Source organism: Chrysemys picta, chromosome 10 (assembly GCF_011386835.1).
Source record: "Chrysemys picta bellii isolate R12L10 chromosome 10, ASM1138683v2, whole genome shotgun sequence".
NCBI classification, from domain to species: Eukaryota; Metazoa; Chordata; order Testudines; family Emydidae; genus Chrysemys; species Chrysemys picta.
The window spans coordinates 12,194,727-12,217,036 of record NC_088800.1 but is presented as its reverse complement, the minus strand read 5'-3'; the positions used below and the strand labels follow the sequence as shown (position 1 = coordinate 12,217,036).

Genomic DNA, 22,310 nt, shown 5'->3' with positions numbered 1-22,310 from the left:
CGAGAAGTAATTCTTCTGCTCAACTCCGCGCTGATAAGGCTTCAACTGGAGTGTTTTGCCCAGTTCTGGACACCAGACTTCAGGAAAGATGTGGACAAACTGGAGGAAGTCCCAGAGAAGAGCAACGAAAATAATTAAAGATCTAGAAAACATGAACTATGAAGAAAGATTGGAAAAAACTGGGTTTGTTTAGTCTGGAGAAGAGATAACAATCGTTAAGTACAGTAATACCTGATACCAAAACCTGATAACAATTGTTAAGTATGTAAAAGGTTGTTATAAAGAGGAGGGTGATAAATTGCTCTTTAACCACTGAGGAAAGGACAAGAAGTTTTGAGAAACGCTGGTCTAGAAGATAATACTTAGTCCTGCCTCAATGCAGGAGGCAGGGCTAGACGCCCTATCAAGGTCCCTTCCAGTCCTATATTTCTATAATTCCAGGAGACTGGCAATAAAATTGTGAGAGTTGGCAACATTGCTGGGCCTTGCTGCGCTCTGCTTATGACTCAGACTATCTGCCTGGCATAAGAGAAGGAGCCTCCTGCAGGCATGTGTGAGGCTGTATGTTTTCTCCCTCCCCGCACAAAACAAATCCTCTGACACGGCTCCTGGCTCTGGGCCCTCACCATCAGAAGCCATTTCAGCATGGGAAAGTGAGCCGCCTCTCAGGGGAAAAGTAGCTGGCCTGGGGGGGAAATTGCAGTCCTGAAGTTGCAGCTTGGTTGGCTGCTATTCCCTTTGTCCCATTGTTCTCATCAGTTCTGCCTCTTCATGTTAGTGCCTGCAGCAAACCAAACGCTGCAGGCAAACTGCGGTGATGAGGAGGGACTGGGAGTGCTGCAGTCAAGGTGGTGTCATGAAGTGAAGGGTAATAGTGGTGAGATGGCCGCAGCTGCCAAGTGCTTCTGCCAGGTAGCTTCTACATGGGGTGAAAGATGGAGAAATAATGGTGTGAAAAGGCAGGGAGAGAGCAAGGACTGACAAGTCTTGTCAGAGACACCTGCTGCTTTCCTAACAAGAGCCTTTTAATTGCTTCCAGCCCCTCATGCTCCCTGGACCAATATGAACCTTTGCTTTGTGTTTCCAACACTAAGTTTTGTTTGCTGCTGTTGACTCAGTCCCCTGACTCCCACGTTTCTGGTGAAACTGTGTCAACAATGGAGCCAGTGATCCAGAACACCCACTGCACCGAGCCCAAGCGGAGCAAAAGAATGGCTGGGACCTGCACAAAGAGAGCAGCGTCTAGGATTTTAAGGTGCGACACGTAGCTCACGGGAGCAAAAGGCTAAAGAAAGTCAAGGCGATTTAAAATATCACTATATGCCATCAATAGGAAGCTGTAGGTCCGAACAGAAAGAACATTCTCTGATTGCAAAAGAGCCAGGCACTTGGAGTTGATACTTTTATGTAACTGTTCTGTCTTTGCGTCTCTTTCCAAAAAAATAAGAATAAAATGAACCACTGTTCTGACTGCATCAAGGGTCAGACTGAAACTTTCTCCACAACCAGATGTCACCATTCTCGGTATCATCAGAGCCTCACTAATTTGAACTAATGACTGGGAAACTCGTTGCCAGTTATTCGACACTGTACGTTGCTGAGCAGTATGCAATACACAATAATAAATAAACCACAAGACCAGAAGGGTTGATGTTTCACAGCATTGCCAAAGTGGACTTGGGCCATTTGTTTTGACAGCCGTCATTTTAATTATTTATTATAATAGTTCATAATGCACTGAGGAAAAAAAAATTAATGAAGTCTTGGACTGGTCTCATCTCATTAATAAGTAGTCTTGGCAGAATTCAATTTTTTTATAATTTCAACATACTATCAATGTTTATTTAAGCATTTTTTTCAATTTTTCTCTGTTGCACAAAATTAAGGTGTTAAAGGGTTGTTGTTTTTTTCTCAATTGATTTAAATTTTCATAGTTGTGGGAAATTTATGGAGGGGACCAGCCGTGCAGGATGGGGATGAGTCAATAATTATCAAAATATATAAAAGTAAACAGCCTTAAACCAAACTCTCCTAAGTTCTCAAACAGCATTTCCCTTACTTTGCCTGTCTGTACATTTCAATTATGGATAGAAATATGGTTTCACCAGTTTGTGTGTACACAGTGAAATTGATATTTACAAATGCTTGCTGAGAAAAATCAAATCCTTCCAAGCCTACTCGTAAGCCATGGGTGAGGAGCGGGGAGACAGTTTGAGATTCACACAAAAGAATGACAGTCTGCATTAGCAAGCATCTACCACACATGCACTGTAAGAAAATCTGTATCCTCCTATGAACCCAGCCAGTAGTCATTAGGCTGCATAGTTTGGCCACTCAGAACTTCAGGGCAACAGTGGAGACCTTACTGCTCAAAGAGCCACTCAAGAGACAGGAGTTGTTAGCAGTACACAGCATGTGAGCGGTTCCAATTCTGCCCAGTAGAGGGCTGTGCAACACCTACTCTGGCCAGTAGAACGCCTCAAAAATCAGAATTGCCGTCCTGTAGAAAAATCTGATATTTCAACATGCGTTTTCAGGGCAAAATTGGCTTTTTCATCCTACAGGAAATTCTGCTATTTTAACATCTCTTTTCATCCTGAATCAGGACAAAAATATCAATTTTTCATACAACAGAAAGTTCCAGCAATGTCAGAATGCTTTATTTTGGCTAGGTTTGACACTAATTTATTTATTTGGGTATAAGCTTTCGTGGGTAAAAACCTCACTTCTTCGGATGCAAAAGTGAGGTTTTTACCCACGAAAGCTTATGCCCAAATAAATCTGTTAGTCTTTAAGGTGCCACCAGACTCCTTGTTGTTTTTGTAGATACAGACTAACACGGCTACCCCCTGATACTTGACACTAATTTATGTCCCTTTGAGTTGGTGTGATGCCTCATTGGATTAGTAGTTCAGCTGCCTCATGTTCCCATTCTCCTCTATTGGCCAGGTTTCTCAGCTGGACTACATCTCCCAGGATACACTGTGGTCATGTGACTCCCATGATGCACTACTGGGGTTCAAACCCCCTCCAAATAAGCCAGGCTGCAGCATGGGCACAGGGCATCTCGGCTGAACACACCTGAAACAAAACATTTCAATTAGAGTCATCCGGGCTTGAAACAAAATATTATTTTCTTGATGGAAAGTTGGAAAATTTTGGCAAAACAGAAGTTTTCTTGCAGACAATGTCAATTTTGCAAAAACTGCATTTTTCCATAGGAAAAAAAATGGATGGAAAATACCTGACCACCTCTATTAGCTGTCCTTAAATACACATCATGTAACCTTGGGCAGATAACATCTCGGTGCTGCTGTTCCACTATCTGTGAAATGGGGATAGTGTGATGCTTGTCTATCTTTTTAAAGCACTTGGAACCAATGGCTGGAAAGCACTAAATGAGAGCTAGCTATTATTTTTTTATACGTAATTGTCCCAGAATCTTGCAGTTCCTCTTGTGGCATTAAAGATGTACTCTAATTGAGATCTGATTAAATCAGTGCTTATCAAGAAGACTGTACCATAGACACGGTGATAATCCCATTAGTATTAATCTGCAGGAATTCATCATTTTAAAACTGATTTTAATCAATGACCATGGAAGCGCCACTTAAAAATGCCGGGAGCTGGGACTTCACCCCTGATCAGCCAGAGAGGAGGCATTTGCAAAGTAAATAAATAACCCAGGCAGGGGATAAATCACTGGCAGGTTGTGTTTGTTTGGGGCTGGTGTTTTAGCTGCATTAGATTTCACAAATATTAATACAAACCTGTAGTATAGGTGTCATTAAGGCAGGGGGCCTGAGCTGATTCTTAGTCTAGTAATTATTCTGCCTATGGTGATTGCCCTTTTATAGTTTCAACTGCATGCATTAGTCTTCCCTTCTTTGCTTACAGACACTGGTGTGTAGAATCCAGGCTGAAGAATAGCACCTGAGTTCCACCCCAGAAATGACTGCATTTCAATGGCCAGTAAAGTGATCCCTGTCCAGGATGAACTGATTCTCTATTGCCCTTCCCTGGCCTGGTCATTTACATCAGTGCAAAAATGCCAGCCCATCAGAATGGTTGCATTTGACACCCATTGTGTTCTTGTGTAAATGACTTCACAAGATGCAGGGCCAGAGGGGATTCAGGCCCAAACGCTACAAAGCACTTTACACTACGCCAGGAGTACGAAATGGGGTTGAATTATTATTACTGGTCACGCAGATAACATCAGTGGAGGCAACTGGAGTTTTTAGCACTGGTTCCCCCTTATAACCTCGGCAACTGCAAACTTTAAAGAGACCCCACAAGAGACTACGCGGTTACCCTGAAGCAGCAGCAGCACCAGCAGCGGTTGGAAATTTTAAATGGATGCTAATTGCACAGGTCTACGACAAAGCAGTACATGTCCTGATATTAAACCTGTGTGCTGCTTGAAAACAAAGAGTTAATAATCCCACCTTGAACTCACTCTCCAATATTCAAATTGCTGTAAACTTGCCCCATAAAGAGATGCTCACTCTGGGCATTGGCACCTTCAGGAGCAGAGCCTGAATGCGGCCATGTACAGAGCTTCTTGAATCGAGTGGCTGTCCTGCAGCTGCAGACCTAACTCATGGACCTCTGTGTGAATGGCAGATCCAGGAAGGCAGAAGCACTGAATTTAAAGCTGGGCTGGTCTACACTGGGGGGGGAAATCGATCCAAGATACGCAACTTAGCTGAAGTCAAAGTATCTTGGATCGAATTACTTGGGGTCCAGACGGTGCGGGATTGATGGCCGCGGCTCCCCCCTCGACTGCGCTACCGCCGCTCGTTCTAGTGGAGTCCCGGCGTCAACGGTGAGCGCGTTCAGGGATCGATATATCTTGTCTTAACGAGACGCGATATATCGATCCCGGATAAATCGATTGCTACCCGCCGATACGGCGGGTAGTGAAGATGTACCCAAAGTGTAGCAGTCAGCAGAAGCTAGGCAGCACTGCCAGATCTCGCCATTTTTTTTGTGAGTCTCCTGCTCTTCAATGTTTTTTTCCCTACAACCCCAGCTACTGGAGTCAAGTGATTATGAGAGAATCTCAGGTTTCTTTGAAGTAGGTGTCTAGCCCTCATGGCTGTAGAGAAGTTTGAAAACATTAACCCCCCCCCCCCCCCCATGCATTTATTTTTAAAACCTGTTGATTTTTAAGGCAATCTCATGATCTTCGAATACTTGGGGCTGGCAATGCTGAGGAGGAGGGTTGCTGCAGAGGTGTGCTGTGCAAAGGAATTGCAGTGCAATACTGGCAAGACCCAGGCAGGGTACTGTCTCCTTTTCAACTCCTCACCCACACAGGACATCCCCCACTACCTCTGTGCATTCACACACAACTGCGGGGGAGGGCGGAGGAGCTACAGAACTGCAGCATGAGAAATTCATCATTTTTCATTAGCCAGTTAAACACATCCCAATATGCCCACTAAGCCATACTTTTAAGACTGATTTCCTCCATTCCCATCCCTGCTTAGGGACATTAGCAGAAGAGTCTCAGAGCACGACAATTGCTACATTAGCCTGCAATCCCAAACCTGGAAAATGTAGGTCGCTGATCTTAGAGGTGGCCTAGTTTCACAGCCCCAAATAGAAACACTTTCCCAGATCGAGGTTTTCTAGGTCCAAAAATAATTTGAAGCACACACTTGAAAGTTCCAGCTTGCCTTTATATTCAAATAGATGGATGTGACGATCTTCTTAACAAGACACTGTACGGTCCAGACATTTCTATAAAGCGCTGTGTGCTTACACATTACTTTGATAGACACAAACATGAGCTTGATCTATAGATAGGAGATACACACAGGGAGTTTTATTTGCACGTGCATATTTTTTCATAATAAAATAGGGATAGAATTGAAATGCTACATTCGAAGGATTTTTATAACTAGTGCTGGCCCTTTCTAAAAGTAGCCCAGTCTGAGGGCATGGACAAGGGCAGGGCAGATGGGTGACACCATCACGGCAGCTTGGTAATGCCAATAGCTCGGGTTTCCTGGAGTGCCTTCTTGGCAGCAATGGAGTATTCTGTGAGCTCAGGAATCACACACACAAACGCAGCTCCCTGGCATGGGGAAAGACCCAGCTCCATGCTTCGGACCAATTGGCAGTCGTGGAAGGGATAGCGATCTGGCTACTGGTGCAGCAATGTAGAAGAAGCGTGAGCATGCTGAGGTGCTAGTATAGGAGGCTCCAGGGGTGACATTCTGGTTCCATCGAAGTCAATGGGAGTTTTGCATTGGACTTCAATGGAGTGAGGCTTTCACTTGGCACTAGGGCAGAGGGCGGGCAGTCTGTCCTCCACCTCTGGTCTTCACACCTTCCTCCAGGCCACCCCGACTCCTGGAATAGCTTTTTGTTCTTCAGAACGGTTCAAACAGGCAGCCTGGAACCCAATCACAGTCAAACACCCTCGAGAAGACAGCCCAAGTCTCCAGCCCCTCTCAGAATTAGCAGGGTGTCTGAAATGACACTAGTACATTGATCATAAACATCACCGCCCAGGAGTTAAGCAGAAAGGAGTTGAAGACAAAGAGGAAGAAATATTCTGTACCTTCAAACAGCAGGATCAGAGGAGAAATGGAGAAGCCACATCCCTTTGGATTGAATTTTACGCAAATATTCCGAGTGCTCAGATACCATGGTGATGGGCACACAGCAGATCAGAGCAGCCAGATCAGGTCATCCATCTTGTTAAGTTACTCTTCTAGAGCCATGCTATGCTCAAAACCAGGGCTTCTAAAATTCTCCTCTGAGCATTTGGCTGTGTAGCAGGCGATAGCAAAGCCTCAGGGACGGGCTGCTGAAGTCAGTATTATTCCTGCTTGCACAGTTGGGCGAAATCAAAATGACACTAGCTCTGTCCTGACCAGTGATTCAGGACTGAGGATTCAAAAATGCGAAATCACATCACGGATCAAGCCATGCACGCTTGTTGGGGAGGTCTCCTCCCAACGCAGTTCTTTCTTCTTTCTACAAGTTGTAATTAGCTCCATCTTTCTGTCAGCTGAAGGAAAATGGTTCAATCCAGCTTCAGTTTGCCTTGGTGAAGAATGCTCTTAGTGAACCAGTCCGGCCTAAGAGTCCAGGTCACTCTTTAGGGGTCAGACTTGGACAGACAGAAGTGTCTTGACATGGCAGCTAGCTTGAAATTCTGCACAGCTTCTCCCACGACACAGACCCACTTTTGGTCCCATATTGTCTGTTTATGTCGGTCTCTGCAGGAACCATGTCCTAACAGATCATGAAATATCACTTGAGCCTCTTGTCGGATGTAAAAGAGGGTTTCCTCACCTCCTACAGCTCCGGGCTGCTGCTGCTAGATCTAGTTCTTCTCAATGAGTCCACTTTCCCCACAGCAACTGTAAGCACTGACTTTGCAGTGAAAAGCCCATGCTGCAGAACTCTGCAGAAGGTCACAGAACTTTACACGAACCCCTCTTCCTGGTGGGGAAGGAAGTTGATCCATCACTGTCTATGTAGCACACAAAATAGGTCCATGAGCCTCCTGTCTGATCTGTTCAGGGAAGACCTCATTATGCAGTCCCGCTTTTGGAGGCCTGATGCCAGTTTTATATAAAGTCAGCTGGAGCATGTTGTATAAGCTCTCGGTCTCTAAGGTTCTTATATGGTCCCTGTTACCATACTGAGCATCTTCACTACAATTACCTTCACAACATCCCTAGTCAGTAGGCAAGTGCTATCCCTGGTTTACACATGGGAAACAGAGAGGCTAACTGACTTGCCCAAGGTCCCCCAGGAAATCTGTGACAGAGCTAGGAACTGAGTCCTGAGCCGGAGTGCTCGATTGCTGGATCATCCTTCCTACAGTTACCAGCATGGTGTCTGTTCATAGTTTCTTGTGTACAGCTGTATGAAAAAAGACTAGATCATGTTTTATCCAGGCATAGAAAATACAGACCCAGGGCCTTGATGTCACAAATCAGTGGAATAACTCCACATTTACACCAGCATAGCAAAGCAGGATCTGGCCCATTGATTTTTATTCCCACTCAGGCAAACAGGGAAAAGCAATTAGCACAGTAAGGATGAAGAACACCTTGTGCATCTTAAGGATTCATTGGCCAGAAATTAATAGAATGTTAAATCTAACATCCCATCTGCTCGCTCAGCAGCACCTCAGCTAGACCGACTGTTTCTGGCAAACGTTCCATCAGGAAGCAGACTTATTTCACCCAGGCACAGCTAGTATCTGGTCGCCCATATTTGATAACTGGTCAGCAGGGAGTTTAACCAACAGGTGCATGTATCTTCCATAGCTGAGGTTCTCATACTGGGGGGAATTGCACAGAATATATTCTGCAGGGGGAGTGAGAAACTTTAGGGGGGAAAAAAAAACTTACTGTGTACCTTTTACCCACAGCAATGAATAACCAGCAAAGCTGATTCCTCCAGACATTTCAGGTCTTCGAATGGTGCTGTGCATTTGACTCTAGATGGCGCTGTGCATATTGACAGATTCCTGTTACGCTTACATAGCATTATACAAAGTCGTTGGCATCAGCGGGCAGGTCTACACTATGGGGTTAAGTCAATCTAAATTATGCAACTCCAGCTACGTGAATAACGTTATTCACGTAGCTGGAGTCGACGTACCTTAGGTCGACTTATTGCGGTGTCTACACCGCAGTGAGTCGATGGGAGAAACTCTCCCATCAACTTACCTTACCCTTCTCGTTCCGGTGGAGTATCGGAGTCGACGGGAGAGTGATCGGCAGTCGATTTAGCGGGTCTTCACTAGACCCGCTAAATCGACCCCCGGTGGATCGATTGCTGCAGCATCAATCCACGGGAGGTGGAGATAAGCCCTGTACCTTTATCTGTTTGCTACAATGCAGTGTGCACATTGGTTTGTAAGCATCAACCACAACCACAGTTTTGTTTTTGCTCTTATTACAATGGATCATTGACTCATTCATGTAACAGAAAATGAAAAACCTCAAGTGAAAAACAAAGAAGCTGAAACGGAGTCTAGTGACACACCACCGCCGGTGGGAGATATTGAGAAGCAAGCTACACAAACAGTGAAGTGTGGTACAGATGCAGCGGCAGTGGCAGTGATGCAGCATAATGTCAAATGGAGGGAATAGCAAGAGGAAGACATACAATATGGCTTCACTATTTGAGGACTGAAAATGTGGAGCAACCACTGAGTTTTATGCTCAGAAAGGCTTGCACAAGATAGCTTAATATATAGCGAGAGTTGCAAATTGTTGTTTTTTAAATCGGCACAGGTACTTGTGCGGTGGGGAGAGGCATAAACTACTCCAGACACAAAGAAGCGGGGTGCGATCCAATAAGCTTGAGAACCAGTGTTCTCTTGGTGGAGCTGGTTTAATGGACTGTACTGGTTTATACATATGGTGGCCAGATCTGAACTGATCTTATGTGGAAGGAACTCCTACTACAGCACTGGGCAGCAGGATAAGACCCTTACATTCAGATTATTCCCCATATATCCAATGTTTCATCGTGATCCCCGTGAGGATTGCTTGTATCAAAACACAGCATTGCATGCTAGGAACTGTCATCTCAACAGTTTCCCCTCTATGTTAAAGACAAGGGCCGCTTCCACTTGCTTCCTTCTATTCAAACTTAATGGAGCTCACTGGCCACTCATCCAGGTGTAATGTACTCCTCTGCCGGGCAAAGGTTTGGTGCCCCAGGTTTAAATGCTTTAGTGCAAATACACAGCCTGGCCACTAGAGGGGGGCAAAGGGCCACACTGTGTGAAACAGAGTTACACCCCCACCAAAGTCCCAGGATCAATCTCCCTGGGACATTGAGTTCTATAGTTAACGTCTCATGTATTTTTTAAAACATCACATACATCCTTGCAAGAAGCTGTTTCCCCTACCCCCTTTTGCTTTCACACTAATGAGTTATTCTCATTGATTCCTTTGTCACGCCAGCTCTAGTTTCAGACTCTGACATGAATGTTTCATTTTGAAAGGCTGCTATCACGTGGCAGGATTATAAACTTACCCCTGAAATGCTCCATTAATAAATAATAATAGTGTTTATAAATCTGCACCATAGACTATTAGTCAATTCCACAAATTCTTGGCTGTGGCAGCATAAAAGTACACCCTGCAGCTTTTATACATAGAAGAAGAAATGAAAATAAATTCAGATTGTCTTTATAGCTCACAAATAACGAATGCTGAATAATTTACTTTGGATAGTGGGTATGTTAAGAGCAAACCATTTGTTTCTTTAAACATGAACAAACAATGGGCAGTAAATATGTGATTTAAATATATTACACGTCCATACAAGGACAACATTGTTGACTTGAACAGGTCAGCAAATAGCAGCTGTTTAGTGCCAACCGTGCCAATTCCTTCAATAGCTTGAGTGTTACTAATTATCATTTTATTTAAAAAACCCAGCAGGGTTTGGGAGTGCTGATCCTACTACAATATATTTGGCTTTCAACTGTAGGAGAGCAGGCAGGAATCCAGAATTAAATTCTGTTTTTTGGGAAACAGTAAGTTTAAAATAAAATGAATTTTTGTAGGGCACCAAAACTATCTGCAAATTCAGCAAATAGTTTTGGCTGAAAAAATAAAAAGGAAAACAAAATCAGAAAATGCCAATGTTTTGACATTTTCAAAATAACATTGGAATGTTACGTTTGAGCAAAACTTTTTTTTTTTTTTTTTAATTGCAGCGAGGAAAACACCAAAAATCAATCTTGACCAGAAGTGGATGTTTGTGGGGGGGACGGGGAGAATTTAGGATTTTTCTGGGCCACCAAAAAAAATCCCACAATATTTTTTCGGGTTCAGCAAGGAGCCACAAGGCACAGAGCAAACAGGCATGCCCTGGGCAAATGGGTGAGGTACAGACTTGTGCAAAACAGCCTCAATACAGGTCTCAGAATGTGCCATCTTACATCTTGGATCAAGAGAGGGCAGTGCATGCTGGGATATGTAGTCTCAGCATGCTGGACCTCCATATTCAGTAGCAGGACATCTGGAATACACTTTTGATCTAATATTTGGGATAGTTTGAGCTTGGGCAATTGGAAATTTCACCTGTACCATGGGCTGACAATTGCTTCCTGCGATTCCAGGTTAGGCGTTCTGCTCCTGTTGGGATGAGGGATTTGGTTTGATGGGCAGACTACGGAGGCTAATGGAGCTTGGACATTCCCCGAAAACTCTGGTAGCGAATAATGCTTTTCTGACAAGCCCAATCTGTCAATGGTTTAGTAGGACCTTGTAACAATCTTTTGGTCTCAACTATCAAAGAAATGGGCCCTAGACCTCCTTTGCACCAGCCTTGTCCACACAGGTGAGGCCAGTTCATGGGTGACCCCATAACAACTGGAGGGAAGATAGCTCGAGTGCTGGTGACAGAAGTTTCATCACAAGTTGACTGACTGCATTAGAGAGTCTCTTACACGGTGTCTGGGAGCAGGGCAGGGATGGGGGTGGGCAAGGAAGAATGACATGCTTCAGGACATGCTGAATGGCCGTCCTCATTGGTAAAGCTTTTCCATCATAACCAACAGGATTGAGTCCTTCATACAGAAGGCTCTGCTTGGGTTGTGTAACCATGGAAGGGACAATAGTGAAAAAAATCATTAAATCCTCTACCCACCCTCTATGCCATTCTAATTCACCTGGGAAGCCCTTGGATACTATGGGGAGTGATCCGTCTCTTCAACGGTACACAAAACAGTCAAGAGAAATACCAATCATTTCTGCCACTGCCCAAAGGGCACCACTGTGACAGACTCTTGCAGGCACATGTCAGCAGAAATGAAGTAGGAAGATGTCAAATGTTGTCAACCTGATCTAAACCTTTACAAATCCAGGGCAAATGATGAGAAATGTGGTTTTTAAAAAAAAAAAAAAAAAGCTTTTCTTCAACTAAATGTATCTGTCAGGGCAGCAGCCTGCTGGAGAAAAGGCCACGTACAATAAAAAATTATTTATTCCAGGAAGCAGGGGCAGCTCAGTGGCAAAGGCTGCAAGGGCACTGACTGAAAAAGCTAAGATGGATGAAGCATTTTCCACTTGTCATCAGCACAGTGATTATTTTAGGCTGATACAAGATTCAGGGTTGATCTGAGATACACAAGCAAACGTATGCCCCTTGTCTCCTCCCACAGCCCGAAGAGATGCCTGCTCTTTACATGCAAGTTTCAGCTCAAAGATTTAACGTGATTCAGGCATAGGACTAGGAGCTGAGTGAAAAAGATTCCATTCCCGCCTCGATCTCAGACTTCTTATGACCTTAGGCCAGTCACTGTCATCTCTGTGCCATCTATAAAATGAGAATACTGCCATCATTATTATTTCAGCTACAAATTACTGGGCTTGGTGCAGGCATCTAGATGGTCACAGTGGCCCTTCTAGCTTTAAAAATCTATGAACAACAATGTGGTATTGAGTGGAAGGTAGTTGATGAACAATAACTTTAGGACTGTGTAATTGTATAAACTGAAGTTACATAATACAAACCAAGGGTCAGAAAGGTGCTTGGATAGGACAGTTGTGGGGTCCGTAGACGCAGAATATGTAGAAGCAAGACTAACAGAGTTTGAAACATGGACTGTTGTAAGTGGAAATGGAGCTCTAACAATAGGTCATCTAATCTATTTCCCATCCTGTGGTTGAAGTTCTGAGATGCACATAACAGGAATTTTGTGGTAGGGTGAGGAGTAAGAATTTGCCGCTTAGATTCTCGGATGCTTTGTGGTGTTTCCTCTAAAAAGGCAGCAACTAGGACAGAACTGGAACATTAAGGGTTTGCTTGTGTTCTCCTGTTAGAGTAACGCAGTTTAACTCCTTCAGGGTTAGCCTTCCACTACACCAGGAAAATCATAGAAACATAGGAATGAAGGGATCCTAATAGGTCACCCAGTCCAGTCCCTTGCACTGAGGCAGGACTAAGTGTTATCTAGAGTCACCATCCCTGACAGGTGCTTGTCCTGGCCAAAGTTTGCAGATGATACCAAGCTAGGAGGGGTTCGGCCAATGATGAAGTCGATCCCTGGATTGGGTGGGGGGATCATGAGACACAGCACTCAACAGAGCCTCATGCGACATTTAAGTCCTCCAAAGTCGTCCAGCAAACAGCAAAGAGGAGTTAGAGCTCACGTAAACAACTAGAAAACTACACACACAAGCAGGACAGAAAAAGCCTAGACACCAACCTTACACATCGTGAGCAATAAAGGACCTTATCTATTTTTTTACTTTGCCTTTCAGCTTTAAAAACAACTACTTCGGGAAAACTAAGTGGCAAATATAAGCAGCAAAAGCATGTTTATCAGAAACAAGCAACACTATTAAGCATGTTCAGCTCACTTTTAGTTAGCCATGAACGAGCAGTCACTGGGAAACTGAGCCCTTATGAAATACAGCCGAACAACTGCAGGGGGAGAACATTCATGCTAGAAATGAGAGGTAAAAGAGACCTCTTGTATCAGGTCATTCAGTCCATCCCCCTGCCAGGTCACTGTTATACTTTTAACTTTACTAATCTGGCTGAGCTACCGGTGTTCTAAGCAAATTAGGGTTTCCACTATTTTCCTTGGAAACAGTTTCATACTCTAATAGATCTCACGGTCAGGAATGAGTCAGATCTTCAATAGTCACCCTTTTTAAGAAGGGCATCACAAACCACTGCCATCCAAGTGTTGTACCTATTGCTGTTCCAAGGAATCGCTACCATCACCAGCACTGTACGAGAGAAACATTGTTGGGTTTTTTCAGTTTGTTCACTTTGCAGCTAAAGTCAGCTTCGACAATGCAAGCCCTGTCCCAGGCACTGCACGAGTGTGATGACAGCTCCTGCAGCAGAGCTGAAACGGACAAGGCAGCAGGCAGAGAGACATGCACACTGAGAAAGGGAGAGGGGCCTAAGTGTGTTTGACTTTACCCTCAGCACCATGCAAAAGCCTTCTAAACATCAGAGGAGAAAAGTTATTTTTAAAACATCTAAACAAAAAGGCAGGACAAGCTCCGTCAGAAAACTTAGTTTTTAATCATCAAACAAATTGGTAATACCCATTCACATTTATCCCATTACTCCTACTTATACACCCTAAATAAGTCGAGCTGACTCCATGGTATTTGTAGAGTTCAGATATTTGTGGTGTTATGCCTGCCTTCCCTTCCCACCTACAGCCACAGCCTTGAGAGTCTCTTTGCCCAGCTATGTTTTAAGCTCTTAGTCTTTCCTCCCACACCACTTTCTCCAGGTCCATGATCATTTTAGCTTCTCTTCTCCAAGCTCCTTCCCATTTGTCCTCATCTTTCTAATGAGAAGTTGCCTGGAAATGAATTCAATATTCACAAGTCTATCCAGAACCAGTTATTAGCTGCCTGTTCTCATTACATGGTCCCTTCATGTCTGCAGCCCAAAACTGGGAGAGATCCTCCCAGCTCTGCACTGTGCTCTCCGAAAAGCTACAAACTGCATGAAAATATTCAAACAATTCTGTGTCTTGCTGCTTCTGGCACAAACCTCTAGGCTTCATGCCCTGCTCCACCAGAAGGGAGTTAAATACCTTAGGAAAAGTAAAACAAGATGGCCGTCACTTTGCTGGGGCTTCAAGTCCCCACAAAGAGTTGCACAACAGCTGATCTGTTGCAGTCGGTGGCTGAAGCCTTATCCTATTTTAATAGGTTTATTATGAATCAGGATGTTTAAATTCACTTTGCAGGCAGCAGGACATGATTTAAGAGACACCAACTGGACAGCAGCTGCCCTTTGTCTGCAGTACAGAATTACCTTTAGACTATGACTGCAATTGTTATCAAGTGAGAAATGAAGATGTCAAGACGAAGACAATCTGGTGCAACAGGGAGAGGCAGCGAATTGGCTCATACAAGGGATGATGTATACAATAATTCTTTGGTTGGCAGGCTCTCTTCACCCTGCTCCAGGGTCTAGAAAGGTAAGACTGTACCTGAAATAGGGGTCGTATGAGAAGAGTACTGGCCCACGAAGAGTCTAGACAGACTATCGCCTCCATGATAGTAGCATTGATAGAAAACATATATCTGACACAAAACCCTTAAGCGGTCTTGAACCACAGCTTTGTTATCCAGCATAACAAGGATACTTTGCACTGCCAGTAGGGTGACCAGATAGTATGAAAAATGGGGATAGGGGGTAATAGGCACCTATATAAGACAAAGCCCCAAATATCGGGACTGTCCCTATAAAACCGGGACATCTGGTCACCCTAACTGCCAGAGTGACTTGCACCTAAACGCCTGAGCACTTCACAAACACCCAACCCAGTCGTGTTACGTAGGCCAGAACCTGGCTTTTCATATGGGAAACCTGTGGCACAGACTTAAGAGACTACCCTGAAAGCTGCTGGCAATTAGGTTGGTCGGCCTCCCTCTCAGGGAAACCATAGGCTGCTGTGCTCCTAGTGGGTGGGAGGGAAAGGCCCAGCTCAAAGGCTTGGAAGCTTGGGGCAGCCAGGTATGCAGGTTCCATGGTTGCAAATGTGAGTTCAGTGAGCTGAAAAATGTTCATTGTATAGACTAGGAGCTGAAGAAAACTTAATTACTTTTGTCTGCATGATCCCAGGCTGTTGAGCTGAGTCGTGGTGAGGATCAAGCTGGATTGTGTTGATTCATTTTCCCCCCGAGACAGCCGGTCACTGCACCATGATGCCTGCGTTGCCCTCCCTGTATCTCAGTCTATTTTGGACCCCCTGGACAAAGGGGCTTGCACATTAGATTCTGGCAGTCACCATTATTGGGGGACAAAGCAAGATTCCCCTTTATATTGACTGAACTTCACCAGTGACACCTTCTCTCTCAAGAACATAATAGTGGCCACACTGGGTCAGACCAAAGGTCCATCTAGCCCAGTATCATGTCTTCTGACACTGACCAATGCCAAGTGCCCCAGAGGGAATGAACAGAACAGGTAATCATCAAGTGATCCATTCCGTCACCCATTCCCAACTTCTGGCAAACAGAGGCTAGGGACACCATCCCTGCCCATCCTGGCTAATAGCTATTGATGGACCTATCCTCCATGAACTTATCTAGTTATAGCCTTGGCCTTCACATCCTCTGGCAAGGAGTTCCACAGGTTGACTGTGTGTTGTGTGAAAAAATTATTCCTTTTGTTTATTTTAAACCTGCTGCCTATTAATTTCATTTGGTGGCCCCTCGTTCTTGTGTTATGAGGAGTAAATAACACTTCCTTATTAATGTTCTCCACACCAGTCATGATTTTATAGACCTCTATCATATCCCCCCTTAGTCGTCTCTTTTTCAAGCTGAAAAGTCCCAGTCTTATTATTCTCTCCTCATACGGCAGCTGTTCCATACCCCTAATCATTTTTGTTGCCCTTTTCTGAACCTTTTCCAATTCCAATATATCTTTTTTGAGATGGGGCATTTGAGAATTTGTCACAAATTCTGTTTTTTTATCTATCCCTTTCTCAATGATTCCCACCATTCTGTTCACTTTTTTGACTGCCGCTGCACATTGAGTGGATGTTTTCAGAGAAATATCCACAATGACTCCAAGATCTCTCTCTTGAGTGGTAACAACTAATTTAGACCCCATCTTTTTACATGTATAGTTGGGATTATGTTTTCCAATGCACATTACTTTGCATTTATCAACGTTGAATTTCATCTGCCATTTTGTTACCCAGTTTTGAGAGAGCCTTTTGTAGCTCTTCAGTCTGCCTGGGACTTATCTATCTTGAGTAGTTTTGTATCATCTGCAAATGTTGCCACCTCACTATTTACCCTTTTCCGCCAGATAATTTAAGAATGTTAAATAGGACTGGGCCCAGTACAGACTCCTGGGGGACACCACTATTTACCTCTCCTTTCTGAAAACCAACCATTTATTCCTACCCTTTGTTTCCTATCTTTTAACCAGTTACCAGTCCATGAGAGGACCTTCCCTCTTATCCCATGACATCTTACTTTGTTTAAGAGCCTTTGATGAGGGACCTTGTCCAAGTCTTTCTAAAAATCTAGGTACACTATATCCACTGGATGCCCCTTATTCACATACTTGTTGACGCCCCTCAAAGAATTCTAGTAGATGGGGGAGACATGATTTCCCTTTACAAAAAACACATTGACTATTCCCCAACAAATTATGTTCATCTATGTGTCTGACAATTTTGTTCTTTACTATCATTTCAACCAGTCTGCCCGGTACTGAAGTCAGGCTTGCCTGTAATTGCCAGGATCACCTCTGGAGCCCTTTTTAAAAATTGTCGTCACATTAGCTATCCTTCAGTCATTTGGTACAGAAGCTGATAGGTTACAGACTACAGTTAGTAGTCCAGCAATTTCACATTTGAGTTCCTTCAGAACTCTTAGGTGAAAACCATCTGGTCCTGGTGACTTATTACTGTTTAGTTTATCAAGAAAGGCCTATCACCCCTTCCCCCTTCCCAAACAGAACTCTCAGGGGTGGATTTACAAGAACATGTTTAATGGCGACAGTTCCTATTGTAACATGAGATGTCCATCCAAACTTGCATTACCATTTTTTTTTTTAATGGACGCTTTTAGTCACAAGGGCAAATTCTAAATCAACATTTTCATCAATGGCCTGGTGACTGCACAAACAGGAATGCATGGTTCTTACAAAATCACAAACGAAAACAGCAGAAGCAAAAACTGAAAAGAGAAATCTTAATTAAGTTCACAATGAAATTACATCATCAACAGTAATTTAGAGGGTACTTACAAAAGTGGCTATCCAAATACACCCCAGCTTGTGTGCTCATTTACTGACATTAAGTCAGTTTGTGCTTGGAATAAAGTCTGATGTATGCAACTTTGTTATAAACTAGAAAGGATTATAAAAAGGGTTTGCAATCATTTCAGCCGTTTGCTGAAAAAGTCACATCCAGTTCCAACTTACTCCTTCTGGTGAGACGGACCTCGTCCCCTGATCCGCTTGCTGAGAGGGCCATATAGGCATGTAATTCTACACAAGTGATTCCTCTCTCTCAGAAGAGCAGACATGGCAGACCCAGAGGGAGAAAAGAGCTGGGGATAGCCTTTGATCAGCTGAGCATTGTGGGTTCTCAAATGGAACCTCCCCAAAAAGAATTATGGTCAGCAGAGTAGAGAGACTGTAATTTGTCACAAATAGGGTATTTCTCTGTGTTGTGGCATGTTCCAGTAAAAATGACTTTAATCAAACCAAGAGAGAGCAAGTAAACTAAACTGGTACTTAAAGTATTTTGCTGAGTAGTAAGTTAAATTTAACATGCATGTTATACTTTAGTGTTTCTCCATTTTCTATAAAATAAAAATGGGTCTTTAAAAACATTCTCTGCCAAAGCAAGTTTAAGATTATGCAACACAAAGAGCAGCAAACATTGAAACAGGTTACAATCGCAACCAGACTGGAACTCTACAGTGTAAGACACACAGAACATGTATTACTTCAATACAGCGGTTAATGGCTAGCCATTCTTCAACAGAAACCTAAAATTAGATATTCCAAAATCATTTAAGCTATGTTGTAACTAATTACCACCTATAAAAAAATACTCATATATACACTATAGAGATGAGTTACATCAAGTGCTCTTAAAGTCTTAACTGAAATAAACCTATAGAAATATTTAGCTAGACAAACATCTGAAATCACATATAGTGACCTTTAGATAAGAGGTAAATATCGTCCCATGTTTACAATAGCAATTTAACATCAGGCAAGCATTTAGGTTCATTGACGACACTAGTAAAGGTGCCCTGATTTCCTTCATCAGGCACCCCATTTCTCCCCCGGCCTCCAACACCATTAGTGTGTATGTACGTATGTGTGTACACACACACACACACACACACACACACACACACACACAGAGGTTTTACCAAAGGAGCCCAAGGGAGTTAGTTGCCCTAATTCCAAAGACAGTTGGGCATCTACATCCTTGGTGCCTTTGGGGGGGGGAGGGAGGGGGAGAGAAAAATCACACTGTTCCCCACCAAAAGGTTCACTGGAGGACTACAGAAACAATCTTGGTTGTTAGCAAGAGGCACGTCAGGCAGACTGCCTCTGACCTACTTAAACTCAGCTGTGCTCATAGGGCCTGACAAATCCCAGAGACAGACTCCCACTGACTTCAGCAAGAGTTAGCTCAGACCCTCTGAAAGACCAGGTAAACTGGAACTGGCCTTTTATTTCCTCCTCTCTCTACATCTGCAGAACCTTGATCTGGTCTTCAGCAGTAAAAAGTACCCTCGGTCCCAGAAAAGGTTCAGGATACTCCAGACAAGCCATGTCAGACCAAGGACATGTCCTCTGGAGCTCCAGCTGCTCTCCATAAATTCTCCTCTGAAAGGGATGTAAAACACAATGCCATGATGGCTCTTTCACTGAGACAGTAGCCATGCCACCCTCTTTCCCCCTTCAGCAACAAGGTAATTGATGCTTTAACCCATCCTTCTACCCAGTATTGCCATTTTTCACTGCAGGACTCAACCTGTCCAAGAACTTCCCATAACTCAGCTCTTCTTCGTAGTGCTTCACCAACTCCAAAGGGACATCACATTGCCTACTGAGAGCCAGCTAGTCCATTTCTGTAATATGCTGTCTTGAAAGTGTTCCCAAGCCATAGTGAGTCATCCTAGCCTATGGGCCTCTTGCAGTTCCTGCAATCCAGAACTCAGTGTGCTTGGACCTACCCTAATCAATTTCTCCACCTTTTACCTCTTAGCTGATACATTAAATATTGCTCAGTAACAGCACCATGGCGTGACTTGAATTTACTCCATGATAAAAGGATAAAAACAGTATATTGATATTGCCTGGATGTCTAATATTAGTTCTGCCGTGGGAACTTTCCAACAGGGGTCAGCTGTAAAGCCTTTGCTGAACACACTCTCTTGGTAGAGTTCAGATGAAAGCACAATTGCACCAAAGAATTTTCCACCACCACCTTTTATTGACTTCCAATTGCCTTGGCTCCCTCTTTTAATGCACGATACTATTCGCCACATTGCTCCGTACAGCATGGGATTCTCTCCCAAAGTGCATTAACAGTCTGAAAAGTGACAGCAGAAATCCCATCAGGAGGTTCCTTTGCATTCTGGGTGTCTCCCAGAGCAAATTTGCTCCAAGTCAACAGAGGCCAGTTTTGCTAACTGCCAGTGCTGGAAACTCCACCTGGGATCTGAAAACGCAGCTGGGTTCTGCCCATCATGTTGTCACTAGCAGTAACAATTCCACCCTGGGAACTCAAAAGGTTAGCCAAGGATTCATAAAGCAGAATGGAATCCAGTTCCCTCCTTCAGAGCTGTGTAAGCTCTGCATAGTCAATATGAATACAAATGCACAGGCCAATAAAGCAAGCAGATATGAAATCAGACACACAGGAAGTAGATCTGTTGAGTAAGAAGGTGAACATTTTACTCTGTCACTTTTCTGACCATTGCTACACTTTAAAGAGGAAACATGGAGTGGCAAAACACTCTGATTTAGCAGATGGTGAGGGGAAAGGAATTTAGAATGCTGGGGCTACATCAGTCAAGGACTCAGAAGGACACCACCAAACTGCACTGTATACTCGTCAGAAGACGGCAACAATTTTGCTTGTGTCAATGCAAGTGGTTATTGCAGAACACAGAGTCCTTCTTGCGAAGAGCCAAAGTGGAGTGAAGAGTGCAGCATCTACGCCAGGCTGTTTCAGGGTGCAAGCCGTGGGAGTGCTCCGAACAAGTGAGAGTAGTATAACCTACTGTCATGATAACAAATCAAGAACTTCAGAATGCATTATCATGGGCAGCCTTTGAGCAGTCATTACAGAGAGGCAGCTTTGCAACAGACTCTTAGCAGTCACAACCCACCAAGCAAATGTTGGTACATTCCCAAAACAGGAGGTAATTTTAACATCATAAAGGCAAGAGAGGCTCCAGATGAGTTAAAATCCCAAAGTAAAAGGGTATTGGACATAAATATTGGTAGAACGCACAATAAGAGAGTCAATATGTCAAGCAAAGCTCATCAGAACTGCAGCTGCTTTTCAGAAACACCATAAAACAGAGCAACTATGCTAATAACTTTGAACTCAACACAGCTTTCAAAGAATGGCACCAAATTTATGCACAGAACTCATAGGCTATGGATCTTAATCAGCCTAGATTACAGATATTCTAGTTTTTTAAAAATAGCCATCCCACAGCTCTACCCTACACCATGTAAAGCACTGCAGATAGCAAGGGGAAAAACATATCTTAGTGTAATATAGGATTTGGCAGCCAGCCAGGGGTGGCGGGGGGATTTCCAGTTTGGTGCAGATAGGATTCTTTGCATGAGTGCTTCCAAGCGGGGGCAGGGAGAACCAGTGTTCTCTTCCTGCAATTTAACAACTGCATATCAGATCTTTTGTAAAAAGATTGATTAAAAATGTGATTAGCAGAAGAGTTACAGCAAGGAGAGGACACAAGATAGCAAAAAATGTAGTGTCTTATTTCCTATGAAGGGCGGGGAATTACAAAAATAGATATCTATTTCCTCTAATCTAAGATTCCTGTAGTACAGTATTTGCCTAGTTTTTCTGCTTCCCTATGGTCTCATGTTATTTAAGTAAGTCTGACCTGCGCTCTATTGGAAAAGGAGTACATCATTATACGAGGGTTTAGTGCAATTGTTAAAAATCAGTAGCAAGTCATTACAATTTTTTACAACAGTCACAAAATAAAAAAAAATAATAATAAAAAACCCAACACCACACACACTGTAACATTTCAGCACAGTTTCAGCCACCAGCCTTCATAGAGATGGGCAAGTATTTCTCTAGGCCCAGGATCATACAATTCCAAGTTTTTAAAACACAAGATCTGTTTAACAGAGACCAAAAGTATCGGATTCAGCTTTTAGAGAAGAAAGTCTTTTGGGGTCTGATTTGGGGGGGAGGGGGGTTCCCTCCTTTTACAAAATGTATTTGGACCAGTGAGTGCTGAAAGTCTATACACAGTGCTGTATTCACCCCATATGCTTTAGCAACCCCACAGCCTCTTCAAGCAACAGAGCAGAGTCTACGAGGAAGATCTCAGGTCATTCTACTGTGGAAGTGTGGAAACTAGGAGTTTAATAGTGATATTTTGGGCAGAGAATCAAACACCCCGCTGCTGTGTGCTGTATAAATAACATCACGGCGGAGGCAATGTTTGTTTTGGTTTCAATATTGCAGAGATGAAAGCTTCTCCTTCACAGTTAAGGCTTCAGCAGGGCTCTCGACAGCTGACTGACTTCTCACAGGGAACCAGCGATCCACGGAACAGCTTTAC

General features: G+C 43.6%; 1 protein-coding gene across 3 annotated transcripts in view; it reads right to left on the bottom strand.

The window, feature by feature from the left end:
* Positions 1–22,310, bottom strand: part of FAM174B (family with sequence similarity 174 member B) — a 56,954-nt gene that overhangs the window by 11,872 nt on the left and 22,772 nt on the right. For 2 of the 3 annotated variants that reach the window (XR_010590944.1, XM_065559263.1), the window contains one exon: positions 17,537–22,310. Coding sequence is in view for 1 of the 3 variants with exons in the window: in XM_065559263.1 (XP_065415335.1) it covers positions 22,307–22,310 (4 nt within the window). In the remaining 2 variants the exon portion in view is untranslated. The other variant, XM_065559262.1, reaches the window with a different exon arrangement.